The sequence below is a fragment of the Dermochelys coriacea genome, chromosome 3 (genome assembly GCF_009764565.3).
Source record: "Dermochelys coriacea isolate rDerCor1 chromosome 3, rDerCor1.pri.v4, whole genome shotgun sequence".
Classification (NCBI taxonomy): domain Eukaryota; kingdom Metazoa; phylum Chordata; order Testudines; family Dermochelyidae; genus Dermochelys; species Dermochelys coriacea.
In genome coordinates, this window is record NC_050070.1 from 191378056 (window position 1) to 191403643 (window position 25588).

The window sequence follows — 25588 nt, forward strand, 5'->3', positions numbered from 1 at the left end:
TAAATTACAACCAACTCAGAACAGAGTATGTACAAGTAGTTTAACTTATCCATTTCAAATAAACTTTACCTTAGATTCCTCTACATCAGGACTTGTATTTAGAAATTTTATCTGCTTGTTGCAACATATGCTCAATTAGTGGATAACAAAGTTATGCTCATTATGGATATTAATGTAGCCCCTTCTCTGAAGAAATGTCTGCATAAAGGGGGAGAGCAATAGCTGTGCTACAGCGCCAGTATGGAGTTGAGAGTCTTATGGCTCAACCTAAAAGTTATATCATGTCCCAGGACACAAGAGGTTTGAAAATCACTGAATACTGACTGGTTTTGGTATTGCCTCCCTCTAGCATTAATGGCTCAGGTTGACTGCATTTGTGTTGCCAAAGGTTCTGCAGACAGGTATGGATTGGCCTTTATTAGTACTGGGCAAAGGAATCAAGCAAGCAGAGATGTTCTTACGCACAACTGGGGAAAATGCCCAGACCCACAAACATTTTGGTTGAGTATGTTCTACGTAGACACTTGCTGACTAATGAACTTTAATTTGATTTGAAAATAAATGCACAATACAAAAAAGTAACTACAGTATTCAAATTTTATATAAAAAAGGATCACACTAATCAACTAACCTCATTTCCTTTACAACTTCACATGAATGTTGTATTTTAGTATCATTGTGACAGTCTTAAGACTGCAGACCAGAGGAATGCAAGCTGTTCCAAGAATCAAGACATCAATAGTTTGGATAGACATACATTCCTTTGTTAGACAGCAAAGGAGAAATGCTAGAGAGGGGAAGCTAGGATGTCAAATCGAAGTGTTCAGTTTTCTTGCCTTTGGTTTCACTACTTCATATACCTTTGAAAGGCATTAAACTACAAAAATGTAGGTGAAAAATAGTTTAATATTGTTCAGACCTGCTGATGCTAGCCTAGTCAAAATCAGGCATCTCATTTTTAATTTCTGAACTGAAAACAAGTGTAAGCTCTTCTTGAAAAGCTTTTGCATGTTAAAGTTTGTCATTGCAGTTACAGGAGCATTTATCTAGCCTGATATTCATCTACCTCTTACGGGGTTCTTTTTTTTAATACAGTCAAACATTGAAGTGATCACTGCATTTTTATCCAATAAAAGATAAGCCAAAAGAAGGAAAATAAATGTAAACCAATTTTATTTTGCTTTTAAGTAGTGTTCTTAAAGCACTACAGCATGGTAAACAATGTAAATTAGTATAAGTCATCTCAAAAGCCAGAGTTCTCTTTTTATGAGTTGTTAAAAAGATGCAGCCTATTCTAACAGGATAAATATTTTAACCATTTCACTTCGAGTTAATGAAGGCTCACAAATGAGCAACACTCCTCATTGAGGAAAACAAAAAGCTGTTGTCGACAAAGCGACAGCACACACACAAAAACAAAAGAACTGTGTAAAAATAACTAACTGTACTGTGTTCCCATACTCTTTTGAAGTTGCTTTACAATGGGATGATATGCACATGATCTTGATGCAAACTTGTCATATTACTTGCAAATACATGTAGCCTAGCCTTACCATTCAGTCCAAAAGCTGCTAACTGTTCAGGTAATGCAGCACTATACTCCTCTGCTTAACAATCAACTCAATATGTTTTACTCATTACCTTTTCTTCTAGACTGCAGGGCAGGTTAGAAAGAAAATGATCCCCTCATTAAAAATTGGTACTCTTATAGGAAAAATGTGTAATTTTGCAATAGACTTAACAAGTTATGTTTTGCCTCTCTTTTCCCCTTAGCCACAAAATGGGCATGAAGTATTTTTTTTTTTTTAAAATGCCTTAATTCTCAACTTCATGCAAATCTAAATAAAGATGACCAAAACAAAAGCTTAAACAATGGAAGGATATTTCACAGAAAATTTCTTATACAAAAAACACATAAGAAAAAGGGCCACTAGGTGACATTTTAAATTTACAAATTGGCATCATTTTGGTCAATATCCAAGTGCTGTTTTCTTCTACCACAACAAAGCAGCTGTACAGAAAGAAAACTGCATAACTGGTTTTATGCATTTTAATCACACATTTCCTCAGGAATTTCATGTGGATTAAGGATGCCAGGGACAGACATCTGAAGCTTATGTTTCTCCTCCTGAGCCTGTCGAAGGGCTGTTTCTCTTTCTTCCAGGAATAAATCGGATGTGTCTTCACCTGCAAATTCCTACACAAATATGTAGTTTAGTTAGTTCAATGCAAGTGTTTTGAAATCCAAGAATAAAAAAGTAAGAAGCTTCCAAAATCCAGACATTTTATATACAAATATGAAACATCAATTTTTCACACTTGACTGTCAGAACCAGAATTTAAAAAAAAAAATAGTTTCTTATGCAACAGTTGCCACTAAAACCTAAATCAGAATAAGGAATGTAGTAGCATCCTGCATAAAATATTTGCACTTTCACTAGCTGCTGCAGGTGGGGATACCAGCCTCAAGTTTTGATGGTCAGTCTTTTGGGTCCCATTGAAATGTAGGTATTACAACATCAAAATGTTAGAACTTGAATCTACATTGTAATTCTATTTAGGATACTTTACCGAGGGACATTCCTTCCTTTAATTATCTCTTGAACGCCAACTTTTATTTCTAAAAGGAAATAGAATGAAATCCTGACTCTAGGAGATCCAAAAGAGAAAAAAGTTTAGGGTTCTGAGGACTGAAATGCTTTTGTCTATCCCAAGTTACTGGGTTAAATATAGGGGTAGCTGGGTGAAATATAATAGCCTGTGATACACAGGAGGGTCAGCCTAGAAGATCTAATAGTTTCATAGTTTTAAGGCCAGAAGAGACTATTCCAAAACCAGGATTGCAATACGGCCTCTGTTTAAAAATGGGCTTACTACATATCTCCCAGTTTGGAAAGATTCACAGCTGCATAGAAATCCATAAGGCGCATCAATCCATTCTCTCAGTCTAAGGCAACAGGCATTCCTCTGCACACATACTGAGGTGGCCAATAGTCAAGACTCTGGCCCTACAACTCTGAGATGGTGAATTATAAAAACATGCTGACCTGTTTGTTGCATGACTTTTTATAAGTAATGAACCAGGCTCTTCAGTTTTGAATATCACATTCAACGGTCATTTAAAATTTACACTAACATTCCAAACATACCTTAATTTGGACCAGGAAATCCCTAAGGTGTTCCTTGAAGGCAGGAATATCTTGATTTAAACTGAAGAGTCCTGTTACAAATAGCTTAACCTGTGCACTAAGAGTAAAAATACTAGTTAGTACATGGGAAACACAAGAACCAGGCTCAAATTTTTATTTATTTATTTAAAAAAAAAAAAAAACAAACAACCACAGCACACTTACTCTTGCAGATGAGGAAATGCAGATTTAAGAAGATTAGCAACATACTCCTGAATAAACATTTGGTTGTTCAATGGATTTCCAGGGTTTAGAGGTGTACTTATTTTTCCTTCTTCTACTAAATTGAACATGTACGCAAGAATTGATGCATGCATTGTCAAACCTGCATATGTAAAGCAGAAATGAAATTACTTGTTACTCAAAATAAATTCCTTTATTGCTTAATGATTGCTGTACTGTTTCCCTCTACCTCAAGCACTCTTACCAGCAGTATGTGAAGTGTCTGTCACAACAGAAAAAATATGCTGAAGAATGTCACAGAAATAAGTCTGATAAAAACTCTGAGCAGCAGCCTCCTCTTGTGCAACATTCTGTAATAGAGTATAAAGTATCTGAAGACCTGAAAGAAAGCAAAAGGGTGAAGATGACCAAAATCCTTTACATTAGCTTTCCTTTCCAGAAAAAACTGCATATAAATCAAGAAGTTCAGATTTGTGCACAGAGAAATCTGATCTAGACAGAATTATGAGAACCAATATTGAAAGATTTTTCAGGAATTTCTTCAAGCAGCTACCATATTTTTATGGATTTTACATTTCATTATGATTACTAATTATCAAGACCTCAGGCCCTTGCCAAATAAAAACTGTCCACTTAAGTCCCAACTTTGCTGTGAGAGCATATATTTAATTGCAATAATCACATAAAAGCAGGTCAAGTAAAGACTTAAAACTCCTAAAAAAAAAAAAAAAAAAAGAAAAAAAATTTTGGAATTTGCTGACATCTAAATGTTTTGCAGAAATGGCTAGATTTAGTCAAAACTTCCATAGGAATCCAGATTTCCTTCAGTTTGCCCGCCTGGCTTCTCAACAGTTCATCTGGGAGTCTGCTGAGACCAGGCTTCTAGGGTCCACAGCTCTTGGGCAACCTGCCAGGCACTTTCCTGGAGTCAAGGACCCCGCGGCTTCTAAGACTTCTGGGTCAGGTAAATTCCTGACTCTGGGAGTTGAGTCCACAGGAGCCCTGGCTCCCAAGCTCCTCAGCAGACCACCAGGTGGGCTGTGCCCCAGCTGGCACTCTCAGGCTCCCCTTTAGTTCACCATATGGCTTGAAGAAGGGCTGGAAACCTCAGCTCCTGGAACTCTCAGAGCTGGCACTCCCTGGCTCCCTGTCAGTTGGGCTACCAAGGACCTAGATGCATCCAGGCTCCTCACATGGCAGGCTGCAGCAGAGCCCGGAACCTTGGAAGCCATGGAAGCTAAGACTGAAAATGACAGTTCTTGTCAGGTTCACTGCTGCCCTGAAAATTGACCAGACTCCTGTCATTTTCAATCCACAGCAGCCTGACTTTCAGAGTCCCTGGTTCCACTGCAGCGACCAGGCAGACAGCTGGGACCCTGGACAGCATATTTCATTTTGGAAACATCACATTTTGCTGTTCCAAAAGAAAACATTATAGGATTTCAGTTCTGCACATTTTTTCCAAGTTTTTGGCTTTTCATTCCGATTTGGGATGATGATAAAATGTCTGAAAATTAAGCAGTTTTTGCAGAACTGAAATTTGGTTTCCCAGTCAGCTCTACTACCAACCAACATCATTAACATTACAAAAATGGCAGACACCAAGCCCCCTCCACCACCACTGTTTGGCAACCATTTGGAGAACAATCTTATAGTTAGATATTTATTTAAAAACAGACAGACATTCTCATCAGACCTTGCCTCTATCTCTATACAACAGGCTGCACTGCCTAAAATGGGAGAGAAGTCCAAGGCCTGTTACTCTGCCAGTGTATCTGAAGGTACTCAGATGACCTGCTCCAGCATCTCCCCCTTCCTGAGGAACTAGTCCCAATATGGGTGCCTCCTATTGGGGTTTCCTTCTTGTTGAAGGCTGGGGAGATGGTGAGCTACAGGAAAGGAAAGGAAGCTAGAAAGGGAAGCAACAACAACACTCCTCCCTGGCTGTAGGAGACAACTACATTCAAATATTTTAGATTTATCCACCTGGACAGACAGCAAAAGCCTGTGAAAATAATGACTAATGGAAAATATTGATACAATACAGCAATACCACCTCCGCAAATATATATTTCCCTAAAGTGACCTACTTATCACATACTCCCTCAAAATATAAAATTCAGACCAATTAACTATCTATTTTTAAACTTGAATATAGCCAAATTCTACTCACCTGTATCTGCAACATTTCTCATTGTGTGTTTGAAAGCCCAAATAATAGAATCCAAAACAAGTTTGAACTGTGCAGGTGGAATGGCCAGGAATGCTGGAAAGCAATGAGAATTTACTGCCTGGAGTAGCAAGAAAAAGTTTGTTCTATGTTCAGGATATTCTTCAAAGTCCTAAAAAGAGAGATACGTAATGAAATTCCAAGTTCCTTTAGCAGCTATACAACACACCACTGACTATCACCATAACAAAAATCTGATCCAGTAGCAGAAAGAGCAGCAGCTTTCCAATCCAGGACAGCCTTTTTCCTTTTAAAAAATTGTTATAAAAGGAAATATTAACAATTTCAGGCCAGCATACGGACCCAATGCAATGCTTTTTGACTTAAAGTCTGATAATCTTATGTTCTGATGAGTTAATCAAACTGAACAAGTCAGTCAAGCTGGAGTTCTACTCTAGTTAGCATGCAAGAACTGTGCAAGCCATTCACATACCACTTAAGTTTGTATACAACAGTTAAATATAAAAGAGTCAGACACTTCACAGCACAGAAAAGGGGCAGAACAGTTGCAGCAGAAGTGGGAAGGATAGTTTCACAATATGCTTGCCTTATAGCACCAGGAGCCCATTAGAGTACCATCGTACAACCACTACTATTTTGTGAGGTTAGGTGTTTGGTGTAGCCACAAGTCAGTTACTTTACATGGCATGCTCCCTTCAAATCTGGTGGAAGCTACATTATTCACTAGTATGTGTGAAGGCCAGGGGAAGGGTGCAGGAGGAAGCCAATGGTAAATGCCATAGTACAGTAGCAGAGCAGACCCTCTTCCAAGGTGCTCTGGATTCTGCACGGACGGAACCGGATTACACTGATGCGCAGGCTCTACAGGGATTGGAAACTATACCCCCACCCAAACACACACTTCCTCCCACAAGATGAAACACAAGTTTCCCTGAATTTTTCTTCTTCTTGCCTATCAGGATAGAGGATGGAAAAAAGGGGACAGCCTTTTGACCTAACTGTTAACTCCAAACCACACAATCTTTTCCTGCATGCTTAGAGAAGTATGAAAACCATAAAGGAGACTAAAAGGACTTTGGACCAGTTTCTAAGAAGATGATAAACCACAGTTATAATTTAAAAACATTTGGAGAAACGTTCAGGCAATAGTCTAGAAAAAGATCTGGATACAAGTCTGAGGACAGCATGACTCCAAAGTATTGTTTCTTCTCTTTAAAAAAAAAAAAAAGCGCTCTAGTGTTTATAAGCTACTAAATAAACAAGACACTTATTAACAATTTGTCTCATACAATGAATTGCTGTATTTTCTCACAATGGGGTATCACTTTTCACAAAGATTCAAGGGCTATTTATTACAAAATTATGACTGGAGTCTTGTGCACCTGACAGCTGTAGGAAGATGTGGGACAAAATTCCAGTTCCTTGAGTATCAAAACCTTAGTTGCTTTTGGCAAGAAGTTTTCATTAGTAAAATAAGTCTTGTCACAATCTGCAAAGTAGAGGTAACTTGATGTGTGGCTCAGAAACAGCACTAACTCTGGTGTTAATATTTTGGGAATTATTTCTGGCTATTTCTTACTTCATATACTACCTTTCTAATAGTACTTCTCACTCTGACACACGTCAAACATTATGAAATTATGTACATATCACTGCATGTTATACCATAAGGATTTAATCACACAAGGTATTTTACCATATAACTGCTCTAAGGATAAGTTAAATTGTTTTTCATAGCTTCCAAAAAGGAAGGACTAATAAGCAGAAGTCTTAATATTCTTCAGTTTAGAAGTCTTTGGAAGTTTAATGCAGTGGTTCCCAACTGTAATATACAGGGACCTAAAATGTCACATGGCTGATTCCTACTAGCTTCCTGCTGTACAGACTTAAAAGCTCTTAATTGCAAGTTCCCTTTCAAAAAGCCAAGTCATTAATCAAAAATTTAAGTCTTGGGAGGCTAAAAACAAGATGCATAAATCCACATTAAGGCACCTGTGTTCAAAAAAAGTAAGCTCATTCAGGACTTGAAAATAAACATCAATACTTCCCTAATTTCTTTACCACATAAGCACTTGCTGCAATTGCTACAGGAATGTTGCATAATTTCAAAAAGGTGGGGAGGTGGTCCACAAGACACTATTCAGATATGGATCACCGTGAAAAAAAATGAGAACCCCAATGTGTTGACATGTGGGGCTGGATTCACAAAAGCACTTACGCCCTTAAGTCCCAGAATCAGGACCCACTGATACATAAAACCCTGGTTAATGGCCCCTGAACCCTGTAGGCACCTGAAATCATTTGGCCCTTAAATTACTGCAGTAAATATTCCCTAGGTGTCTATGTTTCTGTCTCTGAGCATGTGTTGTACAGCCCCATGCTAGAAGTCCAGATGCCTAAAGCCCAGAGCAGTGCACAAACTGGGAGAAAATAAGTGTTCCTCCACTTAGCTTGTCTCTGGGGCCAGATCCAATAAGCGTGCTCAGACCTAACTTACTACAGTGAATCCCTATAGGCGAGCTTACACAAAAAAACAGCCAGTAGTTGGGGAGAGGAGACCCTCCCTCATAACTTTTAGCCCACTGGTTAGGTTACTCACCTGAGATGTGAGAGACCACTGGTTCAAGCCACTCTCTCCCCACTGACAGGGAGAAAGGATTTTGAACAAGAATTGCTGTTTAAGTGAGCGATCTAGCCACTAGACTAGGGTGGGCAAAATACGGCCCACAGGCTTTGGATCCGGCTCACGGGATTGCCACCCCCGTGGTGCTGTGAGTCCCCCGCTGCTCCGGGCAGCAGCAAGCACCATGTCCCTGTGGCCCCTGGGGGAGGGAGGGCAGAGAGCTCCATGTGCTGCTCTTGCCTGTGGGTACCTACTCCGAAGTTCCCATTGGCTTGGAACTGGGAACCGCAGCCAATGGGAGCTTCAGGGGAGGTACCCACAGGGAACAGCAGGTGGAGCTCTCTGCTCCCCCACCCCCATGAGCTGCGGTGCCAGACGCTTCTTGGAGTGGTGCGGGGCTGGCAGGGAGCCTGCCCTGGCCCCAATGGATGCTGCTGCCATCCCAGAGCCGCTCCAGGTAAGCGGCACCAGGCCGGAGACCAAACCCATCCTGCATCCCGCACCCTAACTCCCTGCCCTGAGCCCCCTGCCTACACCCCAACTCCCTGCCCTGAGCCTTCTGCCTGCACTGAGCAACCCCCCTGCCCTGAGCCCCCTCCCGCACTGTGCACACCCTCCTGCACCCCAACCCCCTTCGCTGAGCCCCCTCATACACCCCGCACCCCTCCTCTGCCCCAACCCCTTGCCCTGAGCCCCTTCTTTGTACACCACACCCCCTCCCACACCCCAACCCCCTGGCCGAGACCTACATTCATGGCCCTGCAAGCAATGTCCCCACCCAGATGTGGCCCTCGAGCCAAAAAGTTTGCCTAGTGCAGGGGTGGGCAATAAGGTATTCCAATATCAGGAGAGACTAAAGAAGCCCCTATGACAGTGTTCCACTTTGAGCAGAAAAACTGGATCCTGGTCTCCCTACCTCTCAAGTACTCCAGTCACCAGGCTATAGACACACTCATGCTTGCTCTCTCTGGCCCAACTATTCTTTTCAGTATTTACCCACAGTGCAACAGCTTCACCATTGGGCCGAAGAGAATGCAAGTATAAGAATGACGCTGTAGACTGGTGGTTAGAGCATTCACAGGAGGTAGGAGACTTAGCATCTAGTCCCCTGCTCCAAAGGAGAGACTGAGGGAACATTCACATCAGAATATCTTATAGCCGAGTGACTATGGCACATATCTGAAAAGTGGCAGATGCCTGTTCAAATCTCCTCTTCTCCTCAGATGGTGATGGGAGGACTTGAACTGGGAATCTCCCAGATCTCAAGTGAGAAAGGTTGAGGGAGGCCCTCTCCCGCCTTACAAAAACAGCATAGGCACCCAACACCAAGAGAGGGTTTGCAGCTAAGAATCCCAAGCAGAGGGAGGTGCCTCACTGCAGCCTGGACCCAGGCACCTATCTGCAACAGGGAAGGGGCTAAGTACACATCCCTTAGCTTAACACCTCTCACTGGCTACCTTAGGAGGAAGAGCCTCCAGGCTTTTGTGAATACCATTCTGAGGGGCCTCTCTCTCCCATTCATTGTAAAGGGAGCCGAGGCACTAACTCAGGCTTTGTGAATACCAGTGATTTTCTAGGCACCTAAAAGTGATGTATGAAGACACTCAACATCATGCCTAAGGGTAAGTCTATACAGCAGTGTAAGCCTGGGCTTGAACCCAGGCTCAAGTCTAACTCCCTCCTTGCACCCACACATCAATTGTGCTAACTTAGAGTTTGGACCTAGGATCCCAAGACCCCACAAGACTGGAGGGAGGACCTAGGGGCCAAGCCCTATTGCTTTCCTGTGCACACCTAGCCCCGGATTGACTTGGCTCCCAAAAGTCCTCCGGATGTGTCCCAGAGTTTCCAGAGACAAAGTAGGAGCACTGAAAGCATTACTGCCTGGCTGAGGGTGCTTCCTCTTTGTGCTCTTCTCACAGTGGTGGCAGTTCCTGCTTTGTCTCCTCCTCGCTGCTGTGTGGAGCTTGCCCAGAGCAGGAAGCAAAAGTGACAGGCAGGAGGCAGCTTCTGGCTGCCAGGATGTTGGGGTTTAGCCCTCCCCTGGCTGTGTTGAGCCAGAAGCTCTGCTGTTGCACCTCGGTCTGAGTCTGCTCTCTGTCCCTTGCTCCTGGACCTGCGTGTGCAGAGGTGCCCAAGCAACATGCACTATGAGGGCAGTGAGTGGGAGCCAGACCAAAAAAATCGCCCCCAGCCTCCCAGGGATCCCTTATCCCTGCCTCCCAGGATGTGGCAAGGACAAGAATAAGGGATCCCTGAGGGGTGCTGGAGCACACTGCACCCCAATTCCTGGGAATGCATTTCAACTGCTCCGCAGCAAGCAACAGCCAGGATGGGGTGCATGAGTGATTTTCCTCTGAAATCTACATTTTATGTCATTTCAGGATAAACCAATCAACCAACTCCTTAACATACCATTTTAAAAATTAAGAATTACAAAGTTTCATTTTAATAGTTTGACAGTCATGCAGACTGATGTCCTAATTATCGTTAGAACAGGTGCACATGGGCATTTTCCTGCCAATGGGACTCAACCTAGAGCTGGAGAGCCCAATTTTCAGACTAGATGGTAGTTCAGTATAAAGCCTTCTCAGACTGCAGTCATTCTACTGAGACAGCCAGCAAAGGAGTTTATTATGCAATTTAAGTATTCATGTGTTCCCTTTGGGCACCTTATCTCATCAATAGCACCATCACAGCTGGGAAACAGGGTGGGAAGTAGAGTTTTCCCACAATGCACCACATTCCCAGTGCTAGAATTTTGACACAAGGTGGTGGGTGTGCTAGGCACTCTAGGATAGGGTCTGTGTCCTGCAACATGGGCACCAGAGCCCTAGGTTCAAGCACGGGTCAGAAAATTCTGAATGTACGGTTAAAATGCAGTGTAGATGCTGAAGCCCAGGGTTTCCTGACACACATCAGCTGATCAAGTCCCACTAACCGTAGGTTTACATTTCTGTATAGACATATCCTAAGTTTCTTTGTGAATATACTACTTGGCTCTTATATTTGGGGAAATGCTGTAATATCACCCATCGTGGTCATTCTGTATAATGAACAGCAATAGCCAACACCCTAGTGGGCTTTGTGGAATGTCTGATTCTCCTCCCATTTCAGAGGAGAACTCTGCTTGAGATATCTTATTTGATTGGTTGGTTTTACGTGATATATTATGGAGACTATAGGTATCCAAACACAAAAGATTAATATACTTACCTTATTGATCATATTTAACGTGCATTCAAAAACAGCATCAAATATCTGAGGTATTTCAGCAGTAATGTGTCCCCCCAATTTATTTACAATGATAGCCATTGTACTGAGTACTTCAGGTTCTCTAGCAGCTGGAACATTTCTCTGGTAATCAATGAGAACTGCATCCAACAAAGGAGGAACAAAGTTTTCAGCTACCTGGTAAAGAAAACAGAACTTTGTTAGATATCTAAAAGATTATGCAATTACTGTAGGCAATTAATGCTTTGTAGCAGAGTATGAGCTATTTCACAAACCTACAAATAATTTAGGTCCTACACGCATTTTTTAAAAGGAGCTTACCAAATATATACATGCATTTTTTCATGTAAGCAGCAGTGACTTCTTTAGAATTACTTCTACCCTAGTAATCATAAAAAGAAAAGGAGTACTTGTGGCACCTTAGAGACTAACAAATTTATTTGAGCATAAGCTTTTGTGAGCTACAGCTCACTTCATTGGATGTGCAGTGGGGAGATTTATATACACACAGAGAACATGGAACAATGGGTTTTATCATACACACTGTAAGGAGAGTGATCACTATTACCAGCAGGAGGGGGGGTGGGGAGGAAAACCTTTTATGGTGATAATCAAGGTGGGCCATTTCCAGCAGTTAACAAGAATGTCTGAGGAACAGTGGGGGGTGGGGTGGGGGGGAGAAATAACATGGGGAAATAGTTTTACTTTGTGTAATGACTCATCCACTCCCAGTCTCTATTCAAGCCTAAGTTAATTGGATCCAGTCTGCAAATTAATTCCAATTCAGCAGTCTCTCGCTGAAGTCTGTTTTTGAAGTTTTTTTGTTGAAGGATAGCCACTCTCAGGTCTGTAATCGAGTGACCGGAGAGATTGAAGTGTTCTCCAACTGGTTTTTGGATTCTTGACGTCTGATTTGTGTCCATTTTATTCTTTTACGTAGAGACTGTCCAGTTTGACCAACATACATGGCCGAGGGGCATTGCTGGCACATGATGGCATATATCTGATGTTCCTCTGACATTCTTGTTAATTGCTGGAAATGGCCCACCTTGATTAATCACCATAAAAGGTTTTCCTCCTCCCCCGCTTTCCTGCTGGTAATAGCTCATCTTAAGTGATCACTCTCCTTACAGTATGATAAAATATGATGATAAAACCCATTGTTCCATATTCTCTGTGTGTGTATATAAATCTCCCCACTGTATTTTCCACCAAATGCATCCAATGAAGTGAGCTGTAGCTCACAAAAGCTTATGCTCAAATAAATTTGTTAATCTCTAAGGTGCCACAAGTACTCCTTTTCTTTTACGAATACAGCTAACACGGCTGCTACTCTGAAACCTAGTAATCATTGTTTTAGATTATTGATCATGTAGATCCAGATCTATTAAATCCTCTTGGCTATAGCTCATAAAATTGTTGCAATATCACTTAAATTATGTAACTCTCACTTGGCCTTGAGTCCTAGAGTGTGTATTACATACGTTTTATGGACATCCTGAAAATGAGTTGCTATGACAAAAGCCGAGTGTCTTAATTATACTTTTGTTCTTCTGTAAAGATGGTGGATTTCTCCCAGAATGTCTTATTTATGAATATTGCTCGTTACTTTAAAAATCCACTTACCATCTGCGGATCGTTGGACCTGCTCACCCAACCAGAAATTAGTTTTAGAGTTTCCCTTTTTACTGTCCTCATACTTCTAATCAAAGGTTGTTTGGTAACCATTTCACCTGAAAAGTTTTAAATTTTATTACAACTCAGTTAAATGGGTTTGTTGATATTTGAATATAAAGAAAACCGACTTTTTACACAGAAGTTTTATGACAAGCTGTTGTCAATCCTACACTTCATTTAGCAGCTCATGCTCTTTGTACGTGCCTATCCCATGCACCAAGTAGTCTCTCAATTGGGAAAATACTGCATCAGTTCTAATCTCCCTTCCCTTTCACTCAATGCCCCACTTATTTTGGTCTCCTTCCTTTTGCCCTGTCCATGGCATATGATGTCACAAGAGCAAGTCAAAGGCATTACAAATGTGCAATATAACTGCTAATCTGCTACAGTATACTACCACTGGCAGACAGACATGCTCAAAACAGTCTCCAGCTATGATTTTATTACATTCCAACCTATACATATTATGATACACACAGGCCAGTCATGTACATTTGCTCCTAAACAGTTAGTTGCCCTCTCCCCCTATCATCTGTCCAGAGATTGCAGGACCTCCACACTACCTACAACTGACTGGAGTGGGTCTTACTTTATAGTCCTAGAGACATTTTGTCAGAGCCATGTTAAGTCCTGAGAGAGGTGCGATCCAAACTGTGGGATTACCCAGTAGTTGCCAATGCAGCACTGTACCCCTAAACTGCAGAGAGAGCTTCAAGAAGTACCTAGCAATAACTTCTGAACTTCATAACTACACATTTCTAGGCATGGACAACTTCTGGCCTTTGGAGCTGCATAGAATCAAAGATATACTCTCTGGTATGGAAGGCTTCACATAGGTCAATTGTACAGCAACTCTATAAACATCAAGTACTGCAATTCTACTCTCACTATTCATCTGTGCAAGTTCTACCTGTATTATGGGATGAATATGTACATTCCCAAAAAACAGCACATGGGTAGTGCTGACTGGTACAGCAGAGATGGAAAAGCCTTTAATTGCTCCATTAGAACATCCTATGGCGCACCAAAGGGAAAACAGGATAACTGAAGAAAGAAAAGGGCATTCTTGGCTCTGATTTAAAGAAACTACAGTAAGCCACTTTTCCAATGGGGCTTTTATTACAAAATTTAGGATGAGTTTTCACTTCCACAGAAAAATATTTTCTCTGTTTTACAACCCCACAGTTCTTCTTATTCATAGTTTAACAGTATCATCTATTTTTCCATCAAGAGACAACAGAAGTTTATCTGAATATAAAGGCTAATAAGTCTCTCAATCTGAAAAGCCAATATAAAATTAAGTAAGCTATTTCCTACAATAAGCACTTTATTATTTATTGATTAAAAGGTGGTAATAAGAGTAGATAGTATTATTCCCATTTTGTTAGAAATAACATGGAAATGCTTACCATTAGCCTGAATAGCTGCAGAAATATTTTCACTTAGGCACTTGTACACATTCAGCATATCTAAATAAATTCTTCCAAGCTGAATCACAAAGGGGTGTCCAACTGCTTTACATGCTCTTACATTTGTTTTCAGAATGCTACCGAGCTGTTTAACTGTTTCAGGATCCTTTAGAATATCAACATTCTATTGAAGAATAGTAATTAAGTTAGTTTTGTTCAGTTAATGAGACTGAGCTTCTGGTAATTTTTTATGAAAAAAAAAAAAAAAAAAGTCGGTCAGTCATTCAAACATTTATCCTATCTATGTGTTAAGACTATCCCAATGCAGGAGACAGCCCCTATACTGCTGTTCTGGCTCATGGCACTTAGTGATGCCAAGAGCAACAATGGGATGAAATTGGGATTACTTCAATATTGCTTTTCTGGAGAAGTATCACGTACACGAGCAGCAGTACAAGTATAACCCTAAAAGAAGGAAGAACATAAGGACAGGGGAATGGGAAAAAAGGCACATGAGAGGGCGAAAAAAAAAGTGAGGAGAAACAATGGTCCAATGGCAGTATAACGTAGAGAACAAAGCTTGTTCTTTTCACAGCAGGGATCTGCAAAGAAAAATAGGTCTCTTACTTTCCTTCACAAAAGGGAGGATTGTTCTTCAGTGCATAGCTATTAGCTGGAGGAGAAGTCAACCCTCCTACCTGGAGTAGTATTACAGTAAATGTGTGGGGCATGTAAGCAGGGGAAAAAAGAGTAGATCTCCTCTGAAGACACAAATTAAGCCCACAAACAGGTAAACACCATTTTATATTACTACAAGAAATATGCTGCTAAGTTCTTTAAAAGACTATGAAAAAAAAGACACTTTCCTTTTGTTCCCTTCCCCATTTTCGCAATACTTCTACAATCGTGCCAATTATCCTACTACCCAATGTTTGGCCAGGTACCACCAGAATTAGTCCACATAATGCCAGATCAAGCACAAAATTAAACCTTATTAAAAACCAAACATTTAGCAGGCTCTCTCTAGCTAAGCATAAAATACTTAGAAGTTAACATTTCCACAGTGCTCTTACTTTTGTTGCCTGCTGAATTATGCTGTCCCACACTTGATTAGGGAGCAGCATGTATTTTTCTATCAGATGCTCCTGTACAGTTTGGTCAGTCTGTGCCCCAATCATGTATCCAACAGCTTCATAGAATGTATGCACCTGATTTGAATGAGAAACAAGTGAGATAGGAAGGAAAGTTTTCAGAGTTAAGACCTAATGTTAAAACAACACTTCTTTATGCAGCCATTCCTATCTCTCTAGTGGTACATGCACAATTTTTAAAAGTTGTTCATAAAGAGTTGAAGCAGAAAGTACGTTATAACTGAAACTAAAAATATTCCCAGTACACACTTTACAAAGATTCCACATTTTTAACCAAACATCAAAACTGACTATTTTTGGATGTTTGCTGGATTCTATTAAAACATTTTCAAACATCAGATTCTTTCACTATGTTTGTTTGCAGGTTCCCAGGTGTGTGTGTGTTTTTTTTTTTTGTTTTTTTTTTTTTGAAAGAGCAAGGGTTATATCAAACTGGGGTATCAGGTGTGCAGCAGGGAGAAAGGACTGTTTTAACAAATCCTATGAGGTCCATCAAAGTAAGGTACCTGTCCTACTAACTCACTAAGCTATACGTTGCTGGGATAATGGTGTAGTGTACTGTAGGGGAAAATGGAGAGGGAATGGGGAAACAAATACTGAAACATTTAAAAACTGTTTAGATATAATACTCAACATGGGTAAGAGTATTTTATTCAGTCCTTCTCCATGCACCCTATTTACCTCCCTCCTCTCCTTCCACTCCTTTGCACCGCCTTTATCTTCCTTTCACATTCTATCAGTCTGTCTTCCATCCTTATTCTGCATCCCTCACAGAGCCACAAATTGTAAGACCAAGCAGCTCATATTCATGCCAACTAACTCCTTTTTAGTACATCTCCCTCCAATTTCTTTTAGGGTACATTTCGAGGGTGATTAAAAAAATCACTTACAATGGGAAGCTAATTATATCTTTCAGCTATGGAGTGGTTATCCCACTCTCTAAAGTCAGGGGTTTTGGCCCAAGGGCCACATCTGAGTGGGGAAATTGCAGGCAGGGGCATGAATGTAGGGCTAGGGCTGGGGTACGGGAGGGAGTGTGGGGTGCAGGAAGGGGCTCAGGGCAAGGGGTTGGGGTAGAGGAGGGATATGGGATGAAGCAGGGGGCTCAGGGTAGAGGTGGGGGGGCAGGGTACAGAAGGGGTTTGGGCTCTGGAGTGGCAGCAGCATGCACTGGGGCCAGGGAAGGCTCCCTGCTTGCCTGCCCTGGCCCCACGCCACTCCTGGAAGTGGCCAGTTGCACGTCCCTGCGGGAGGGGGGTGAGGGCTCTGCACGCTACCCTCGCCTGTAGGTACCTCCCCTGAAGCTCCCACTGGCTGCGATTCCCTGTTCTCCGTGTGGAGCCCTCTGCTCCCCCCACAGGGACATGGTGCTGGCTGTTTCCGGGAGCAGCACAGGGCCTGCTGTGCCATGGCGTTGGCAATCCCACGGGCTGGATCCAGCCCGAAGTTTGCCCACCCCAAAGTAGATCTTCCCCAGATGCTAAGCCATTTTACCCACAGAGAAAATTGCTAGTATCATTGCTACAACATATACAGTAAGTTTGTGTTTGTCTCTAGTTTTATCAAACTATTGTTCCCATTTGGCATAATATGTACTGTTTTACCTGTATTCTTGAACTTTTCAGTAGTTGCATGCTGTTAGTGGGATACTACTCTATGCCATGTTAAAACCATTAACTAATAAAAACAATTAGTAGGTGGGGAATCTTAAAATGTTTATCCCAAAAATTATTCAACCAGAACTTAATTCTTGTTAAAGAAATAAATGGGAACCCATTAAATCCACTTAATCTCCTGGAGAGGACGAGGAACAAAGTCTGCTGAAGGATGTTAACTAAACCCCCAAACAATGACATAAGCATTCTTCTAGTGCCACAGGATTATGCCCTACTAGCAAGACTAGGAAACTGAATTCAAGTCCCCTAGAAAGCACCACCACCATTTCACCATGACTTTTAAATATTAGCCAGAGCCACCACATATCATTACTTAAATTGCTAAATTTGACATACCTGCTGTGGCTGAAGATCACAAATGATTGTATTAATATTGTTCAGGATCTCGTCAATGAATGGCATGACTTCTCCCACTTGAACCTGAACGAAGTGTCGGCGGCACTTCTGTGCTATTTTTATGAAGGTATCACAAGCCATATCCTGGACACCATCATGGGTTTCTAAATTAAAATAGAATTATGTGCGACTTTTACGCTCTCTACAAAAATTCTACATGTGAATATATACACAGAAACACACACACACACACGATCAGCAGCTCCAATATGAAAGTAATATTTGAACATTTAGGTCCCCAAAAATTTAAGTGTTAGTGAGCAGAAAAGTGATGAAACATCAAACATATTTACCATGCATGAATTCAAATAGCTTGTTGACAACTGTCTTCAAAAATTTCCAGTGAGCTCTCAAAAACCGTGGATATTGACCTACTATATACATGATATTTGATGCAATAATAGCTTTGTTATCTTTCCCTCGCTTTTGTTCACAGAGTCCCAGAAGATCCTGCAAAGAAAAAACAACAACCTATATTTGTCTTCCTTTTCAAGTTTAATGTTTGTATTTTCTTAGCACTGTGATGGGCAAAATTGAAAGTACTATAACCACCAATGCTAAAACTGTAGTTTGGCAATACCTGACAAATACCCAAAAGATCACCAAATCAGGCTTCATAGTTGTTTCAATGCATTTGAACAATATAGATTAAAGTTAGAATATTAGAAATACAGAGATTTACTAAAACTTTTTGGAAGGACAAGAAAGCAGTTTTCTACCCAGAAATTATTTTAAATACAGCTCATTAAGAGTTTTCAAACTGATTTTTTTTAAAGTAGCCTACAGTATAGTTTTGAGTAACACAAGTCAGTCTTAAAGTGAATTATAGGATGTCTGATAAATACAAAAAAACCCTCAAGCCAATCAACATCATGTAACATTAATCTCTGCTACGAATGTACTCATACCTGGTGTCACATGAACTTAAATTCACTTCAGGCATGGATATAAAAGTGTAAGCAATCCTCAGTGTTTTGTACCAAATAAAGGCAAGCACAATTTCAAGTTTGTGAAATTTATTTAACAAAAACCAAGCAGTCTTAAGTTCTTCTTGTAGCACAAGGGACTGGCTACCTACTAGTCTATATTGGTGAGTGTAAAATTAATGATAATTGAAAGAAATAATTTAATATGAATTACTGTGTGAATCTTTAAAACATGGTAAGAAAGTTGAACTCCTTAGAACTCTAAATCTTGAGTTTTTACCAAGCAGAGCCTCAGTTTTGACAGGTTTTCCACTCTGCCACACATCTATTGATAAAACTAAACTTTTAATAAATCTAAAATGTATATGGCAAGAATGCTATTCTCCCCTCACTGACCATAGTAGAGAAAGGTACAACCTTAAGGAAAAAGAAATGCATGATAAACTTAACTTCTTCTGAATTAACCCAGCGTAAAACTTATCTGGGCTAATTTCCTTTATAGGCATGATAGTCAAGGCTCCATTTCACATAGGATTTTCGTAAAATTGACTAGTCAGTTTGCTTTTTTCTACAATGTAGTTTAAAAAAAAAAACGTGCATCAAATGTTAATATCTTCAAAGAAATTAAAAGAAATCGCCATTGCACTTTTTGAACCTACCAGCTGTTCTGGCGTGAATGTGAGGAACCCACTAGTTTTATGACATTATACCTTAATTACTGTAACAAGAAAACGTTTTTCATCCTCTTCATGCATTGCTCCACTGATTGACCCAATAGCCCAACACAGAGTATTCAAATTCTTCCACGACCATTCTGTTCCATTCACTTGATTGTGAAGTTTTTCTGTCATTATTCGTTCAGTATCTGCATAATCCAGATGCGTAAGATAAACTAAAAGAAACAATTACATTTTAACATATTACAAATCCACTTTTTAAAGTAGCCACAGTACATTATGGAGGTGCTGGTCACAACTCCATCGCAGAGATTGAGTTCTATTTCATACATACGCAGTTTTCATACAAAACATATGTTTTGTATGAAAACTACAGCATATCCTTCCTAAAGTTACAGTTCAGTGTGAACTTTGGAAGCATTTAAGTAAACGTTAGTTTAGGATTTAAAAATAATTAAAAACAGGGTCCTATAAAAATTTTATATCTATGTCAAGTTTTTTCTTTGTCCTAAACAACATAATGCAGATAGTTCACACTTTCTATATAGTTAACGTGAATTGAAATCTTGTTCATAAACTGTATATGGAGAACTTAGACTGCTATTAAGCTAAATTACTAATAATGGTTGTATCTAATTGTTAAGATTACATAGGCTCCGTAACCCATAAGTGAGGCCAACGTGATGTAAGTGGTAAATCAACCCATCCCCCTAGTTAGTTTGCATGCAACAATTTTATTGGTTGTAATGACTCAGTGCTATAATGGCGATGGAGTTCCCACTGGTAGATTACTTGATGCAACTGTCACTGTTCTTTAAAGAGTCTGTGGATGCATGCTACCTTGGGCCTCGCGGTAAAAAGCCCTTCACAGCAGTGCTGCCTGAGCTCCAGTTGCACACAGGCACTTCGGGACTCAGAGACAGCTCTCCCAACCCTCAATTTTTACACAGCAATGGTCTCATTGACTGTCCTCTACATCAGGAAGTCAGTTGCAACTTGAAGGCCAGATTCACCAATATGTTTTGGCTGCTTTGTACTGCTCTGTCCGCTCTAAACCCAGTTTAACTAGCTGGTGCACTCTGGCTACTTTGGGGTACCAGTAAATCTACAGTAAAAATAAAAAGTATTTAAGGTTGACACGTATCTTTACATTGTATTGCAGGGTAACAAGGTTTCTTGTTTAGTGTTCGTGTATGAAATTCTATATTATTATTATTATTTTTTTAAATAGAGAAGGAATTTCCCTGAAACAAACTACATGAAGATGGAGTTAAGGTTGAGCATACGAATCAGTAACAAACGTAAAAAAAATACATGGATATGATGGTGGTCTCAAAACTAAGCACTAAAAGGCACCCAAGCTGCCTTAACTCTACCTGTAATGTCAGGAGGGGGGGGGGGGGAGAAAGGAAAAAAAGTGTACATTAAACAAACAGACTAAAATAATCTGGGACAACCACCATTAAAATGCCTTACTCATAAACCAGTATTTATTCCACGATGTCACAGAGTTGGGTGCCTTATGTTTAGATTTCTATTAAGTACATCTTTAACTCTGAATTTCTGTGGTTTATAACACTGTTGTATGAAAATTACACCAGTGTAATTTTTTAAATCCTGAAGTTACTGATGCACACTTTCAACTCAAGTTTTTTGGTCTAGGGATATACAAGATGAACACAGTACATGGCTAGCATTCAATGACCAAATTGGAAGGTGATGAACCATCACTGAACAGATGAAGATACCAAGCAGAAAAGTAGATACATTACATACCTAGAACAAAATGCTGAAGACTACTGTTTCTTAGGTATGTAAAAAAACACTGATCAGGTATTCTACAGTGTGTTTATCATATCCTTTGATTTTAATTTTCACAAAAAGAAAACGAGTACTTGTGGCACCTTAGAGACTAACAAATTTATTAGCGCATAAGCTTTCGTGAACTACAGCTGTAGTGAAGTGAGCTGTAGCTCACGAAAGCTTATGCTCTAATAAATTTGTTAGTCTCTAAGGTGCCACAAGTACTCCTTTTCTTTTTACGGATACAGACCAACACGGCTGCTACTCTGAAACCGATAGTTTTCATAACTCCTACAGATATTTCTCTCAGATGGTCTTAAATATGGTGGTTCACAGGGGTTGCCAGAATTATTCTGGACTAATAGATGCACATTTAACAGCCCAAAGTAGGGTTTTTAATTTTTCTGAATTTCCTTTAGTAAACATATTTTTTTTAAAATTATACTAAAGTATTTTGTAAATTTGTTCCAGCAAACATCTTGATACTTTCTAGCAGCATTGACTTTCATAATGCTTAGTATGAATGATTTTTAGTATCTTTTAAAGTTGTGATGTAATGGGAAAACCAATTTTATTTCTATTATGCATGATACTGTCAAGATGATAGCTTGTTGCTGGTTCTTTTTTCAAATGAATAGTTAAGGTTACAAAGAATTACACTGCATTTTTATTTTAAATTGACTACACCTGAAAAATTCTCCTCTGGAGCTGGTATGACATGTCTCAGACAAAGATTTGTAAAAAGTTATTCAAGGACAAGCCAATTCATTTTGAGCTACTGGAGAGTTAAGTTATACCTATTTTAGCTTGAAAGTGCTGGGTCTGCTCAAAAATAACACAAATACAGCTGAAAATAAAATTTAAAACCAACATGTCATTATGCAGATCTACATGAAGTTCCCAGCTAGCTTAGGAAAAAAATGTTTCTCTGCATGCTCAATGAGCATTTACTAAGATTTTGGCAGAGCTGTTTTTCCCCCATGTGACATACACAGATTGGGAAACTGCATATTCTCCTAACCCAGCTCAGGAAGACAAGAACCTCCAAGCACTGCCCAAAAGTGAGTGGAGCTAGCAGCGTCCAGCTTGGTAGGTGTGTTTTTTGGGGAAGATCAGTGGTGCCACAGTTGCTGCTGAGTATAGTGGGATAAGGAGAAAAATCTAGCAAATAAATTATTAGAATGCAGGTTAAGCGATAGAGCTGGTTGAAAATTCTGACAGAACAGTATTCTGTCAGAAAATGACAGGTTTCAGAGTAGCAGCTGTGTTACTCTGTATTCGCAAAAAGAAAAAGGAGTACTTGTGGCACCTTAGAGACTAACAAATTTATTTGAGCATAAGCTTTCGTGAGCTATAGCTCACTTCATTGGATGATCAAAATCTAAATATTTTGTTTCAACTTAATCACTTAGAATTATTTACTAGAATTAAGGATATGATTTAGTAATGGGTTCAGTGTCTTCACTGGAGCTCCATGACTTCAGCTGTCAGTGATGGAGGCCGAGCTGGAGCTATGCACCCTCCTCACAGCTGTGGCAAGAGCCAGGGCTGTGCACCCCTCGCTTTCATCTAGGGCCAGAGCTGTACATTTTGGTACAGCATATAGCTACAAAGATGGGCACCAAATAATGTATAAAATGAGAACTAATGAGTACTCATGCTGTTCTCTTCCATTCAGACTCTTCTACTGCACCCATCACCACCATGGTACCTGAGCCCCTTCCAGCAATGCATTAAACAGGATGCATGTGTCACGAGTAGTTCCTTCTCAGAGGAAAACAAGAATATGGAATTCTAGAAGAATTATGATGTGCTGTCTGCTTTGATTTGATATCAAAGACAAAATGTGCCTTGTACTGCCAAAGGAAAGTGACAACACTGTAGGTGGTTCTTACGTCCTATAGGCTTTCCAGTCTTGGTCCAGCCCCCAAGATAGTTTAGGCCTTGTCTACACCACAGATTTTTGTCAACAAAAATTATGCCATTTTAATTAAAGGGCTTTAAACAAACTGCGGTTGAATGTCCATGTTATGCTCCTTGTGCTGGCAGATTGCATCCACACTAGCAGCTCTTGCATTGACAGAGAGACCAATATACTGTGAGTAGCTATTCCAGTGTGCAACTGGTTGCAGGGTGCTTTGGGAAGGGTTTGCAATGCCTCATGGGGCAGGTACCGTATATGATGCAGGTTTCTCAATCCCACCGTTCCATGGGCATCCTACTAGACTGCCAGCCGCTTTTCAATTGAAGCGAATGTAGTGGAAAGGGGGGGAAGAGTGTGCGACAGGGAGCGTGAGGGGGAGACAGAGACGGTGTGTTAGGGGAGAGTGTTTGGGCATGTTGTCTCCAAGTTCAGACAGTGGCCTGAGCAACCAATCCTGGGGGAGCGGGACACCCTCCCACATCAGCCCCTGCTCTACACAGCAGTCTCTTCTACTCTCCCCGTCCCCCTAGCAGCAGCCCGCTCCGCCTGCCTGCCTGCCTATTCCACATTAATGGTTCTGTGATTCCTCAGCCTGCTCAGCTACCAGGAGCACCATCTTCAGCAGCTATCAGTTCTCCATGCTAGGTTGCCAACTTTCTGATAGCAGAAAGCCGAACACCCTTGCCCCTTCCCTCCATTCCCCATCCCTTAGTCACTCACTCTCCCACACCCTTGCTCACTTTCATGAGGCTGGGGCAGGGGGATGCAGGTTGGGCCAGGGATAACGGGTTTGGGGTGCGGGAGGGGGCTCCAGGCTGAGGGGTTCAGAGTGTGGGAAGAGGCTCCAGGCTGGGGCAGAGGGTTGGGGTGCGGGCTCTGGAAGCTACTTTGAGTGCAGGAGGGGCTCAGGGCTGGGGTAGGGGATTTGGTGTGGGGTCCAGGCAGCGCTTACCTGAGGCAGTTCCCAGAAGCGGCAACATGGTCTCCGACTCCTAGGTTCAGTGGCGGCAAGTGAGGCTCTGTGTGCTGCCCTTGCCCGTAGGCACCATCCTCACAAGTCCCATTAGCCACAGTCCCGGCCAATAGGAGCTGCGGAGCTAGTGCTTGGGGCGGGAGCAGTGAGAGAGGCTCTCTTGCTGCCCCTGCGCTTAGGGGCCCAGGGACATGCTGGCTGCTTCCAGGAGCCTTAGCCCAGCTGTGCTGCCAACTGGACTTTTAACAGTCCGGTCAGTGGTGCTGACAGGAGTTGTCAGGGTCCCTTTTCGACCATGCATACCAGTCAAAAACTGAACACCTGGCAACCGTACTCCATTCTGAGGAATGTCAAAGCTTCCTAGAACTTTTGAAAGTGGAAGGGTGAATACCTGCAGGGCACCAGAGTTCAAAACAGCGATCAGAGTGGTCACAGTGGGCATTGTGGGATACTGAGGGAAGCCATTAATGTTGATATAACGAACAGCAGCATCTACAGTGACTATATGTCAGTTTAACTTTGCCACAAAAAACTTTATGCCTCTTGTTGAGGTGGTTTTATTTTGTCAGCAACACAGCGAGAGTTTTGCTGCCAAAAGTAGCTTTGTAGTGTGTACATCTCCACTATTTTGTTTGCAAAAACCGCCTTTTGCTGACAAAATTGTGTAGTGTAAACAAGACCGTAGTTTCCTTCAGCAATGAGCTTTAACTGCAGAGCTTGGTCCTACGTCCCAATAATTAAAAACCTTTAAGATAATGCCCTAAGCTACTTCCCCCTCCTAAAGATTTTTTCCATTAACTTATTAACTTTTTTTCTGGTGCTACTTATTTAAAATAGTTGCATCTGATCATAATAAAGTAAAAGATAAACTTCAAGACAAAAAAGTAACAAGGAAAAAAACTCCAAAAATTAAGTCAACTGCTTCTCAGGGAAAAAAGTCTTCCTAGAGTAGCACTCCATTCCCCATTCTTGCATTTCCTCTCCCTCATACCTTAGAAGTTATTCTTCCTTGAATTTTCTATCTAAATTAGATTGTAAGCTAGCATTTAGTCAAAGGATTTCATATTTTGTTGCTGTATATTCATAAGATCAGATAAGTCGTTAACTTACCCAGCGTCTCCCTCATATTCTTGTACAAGTTTATAGAATCTGTATCCTTCATGAATTCTCGTACGACTTCCCCCTGATCGTTTTCCACAACCAGCACTTCTTCTGGCTTAGCCATACGGCTAACCATTAACAACCGGACCTGTGTTTACCAGAGAATCAGTTTTAGATTAAGAAAAATTTAGGGTTTGGCATTTGACCAGTTCAGGAGTAAATGTTCAGGAGTTCAACTGACCTGTCAAATACGATCAAATATTTCAAAGCACTTATTTGTTAGGAGAGTAAAAAAAAAAATGACAACTTCATGGTCTCCAGTAGGTTTAGCCTTAGACAGACACTTATGCCTACTTACAAAAGAAGGTACTAACAGAGTTATTTTAACTCAGAAGAATGCCAAAAACAATGCTCTAAAAGAAAGGCAGCATGACGCAATCAGAAAATAGTGGAAAG

At 40.9% G+C, this 25588-nt stretch overlaps 1 protein-coding gene across 4 annotated transcripts in view; it reads right to left on the bottom strand.

Annotated features, from left to right (window-relative positions):
* Positions 1-1156: 1156 nt before the first annotated feature.
* The window catches only part of XPO1 (exportin 1), an 84650-nt gene continuing 60218 nt past the window's right edge, over positions 1157-25588 (bottom strand). For all 4 annotated transcript variants that reach the window (XM_038394652.2, XM_043511972.1, XM_043511973.1 and 1 more), the window contains 13 exons: positions 25142-25280; positions 19365-19546; positions 18022-18178; positions 17669-17832; positions 15579-15713; positions 14506-14689; positions 13046-13152; positions 11402-11596; positions 5545-5713; positions 3616-3750; positions 3354-3513; positions 3150-3246; positions 1157-2197 (listed from right to left, as the gene is read on the bottom strand). In XM_038394652.2, coding sequence (XP_038250580.1) covers positions 2051-2197; positions 3150-3246; positions 3354-3513; positions 3616-3750; positions 5545-5713; positions 11402-11596; positions 13046-13152; positions 14506-14689; positions 15579-15713; positions 17669-17832; positions 18022-18178; positions 19365-19546; positions 25142-25280 — 1971 coding nt within the window. In that variant the 3' untranslated portion in view covers positions 1157-2050. The remainder of the gene's footprint in view (positions 2198-3149; positions 3247-3353; positions 3514-3615; positions 3751-5544; positions 5714-11401; positions 11597-13045; positions 13153-14505; positions 14690-15578; positions 15714-17668; positions 17833-18021; positions 18179-19364; positions 19547-25141; positions 25281-25588) is intronic.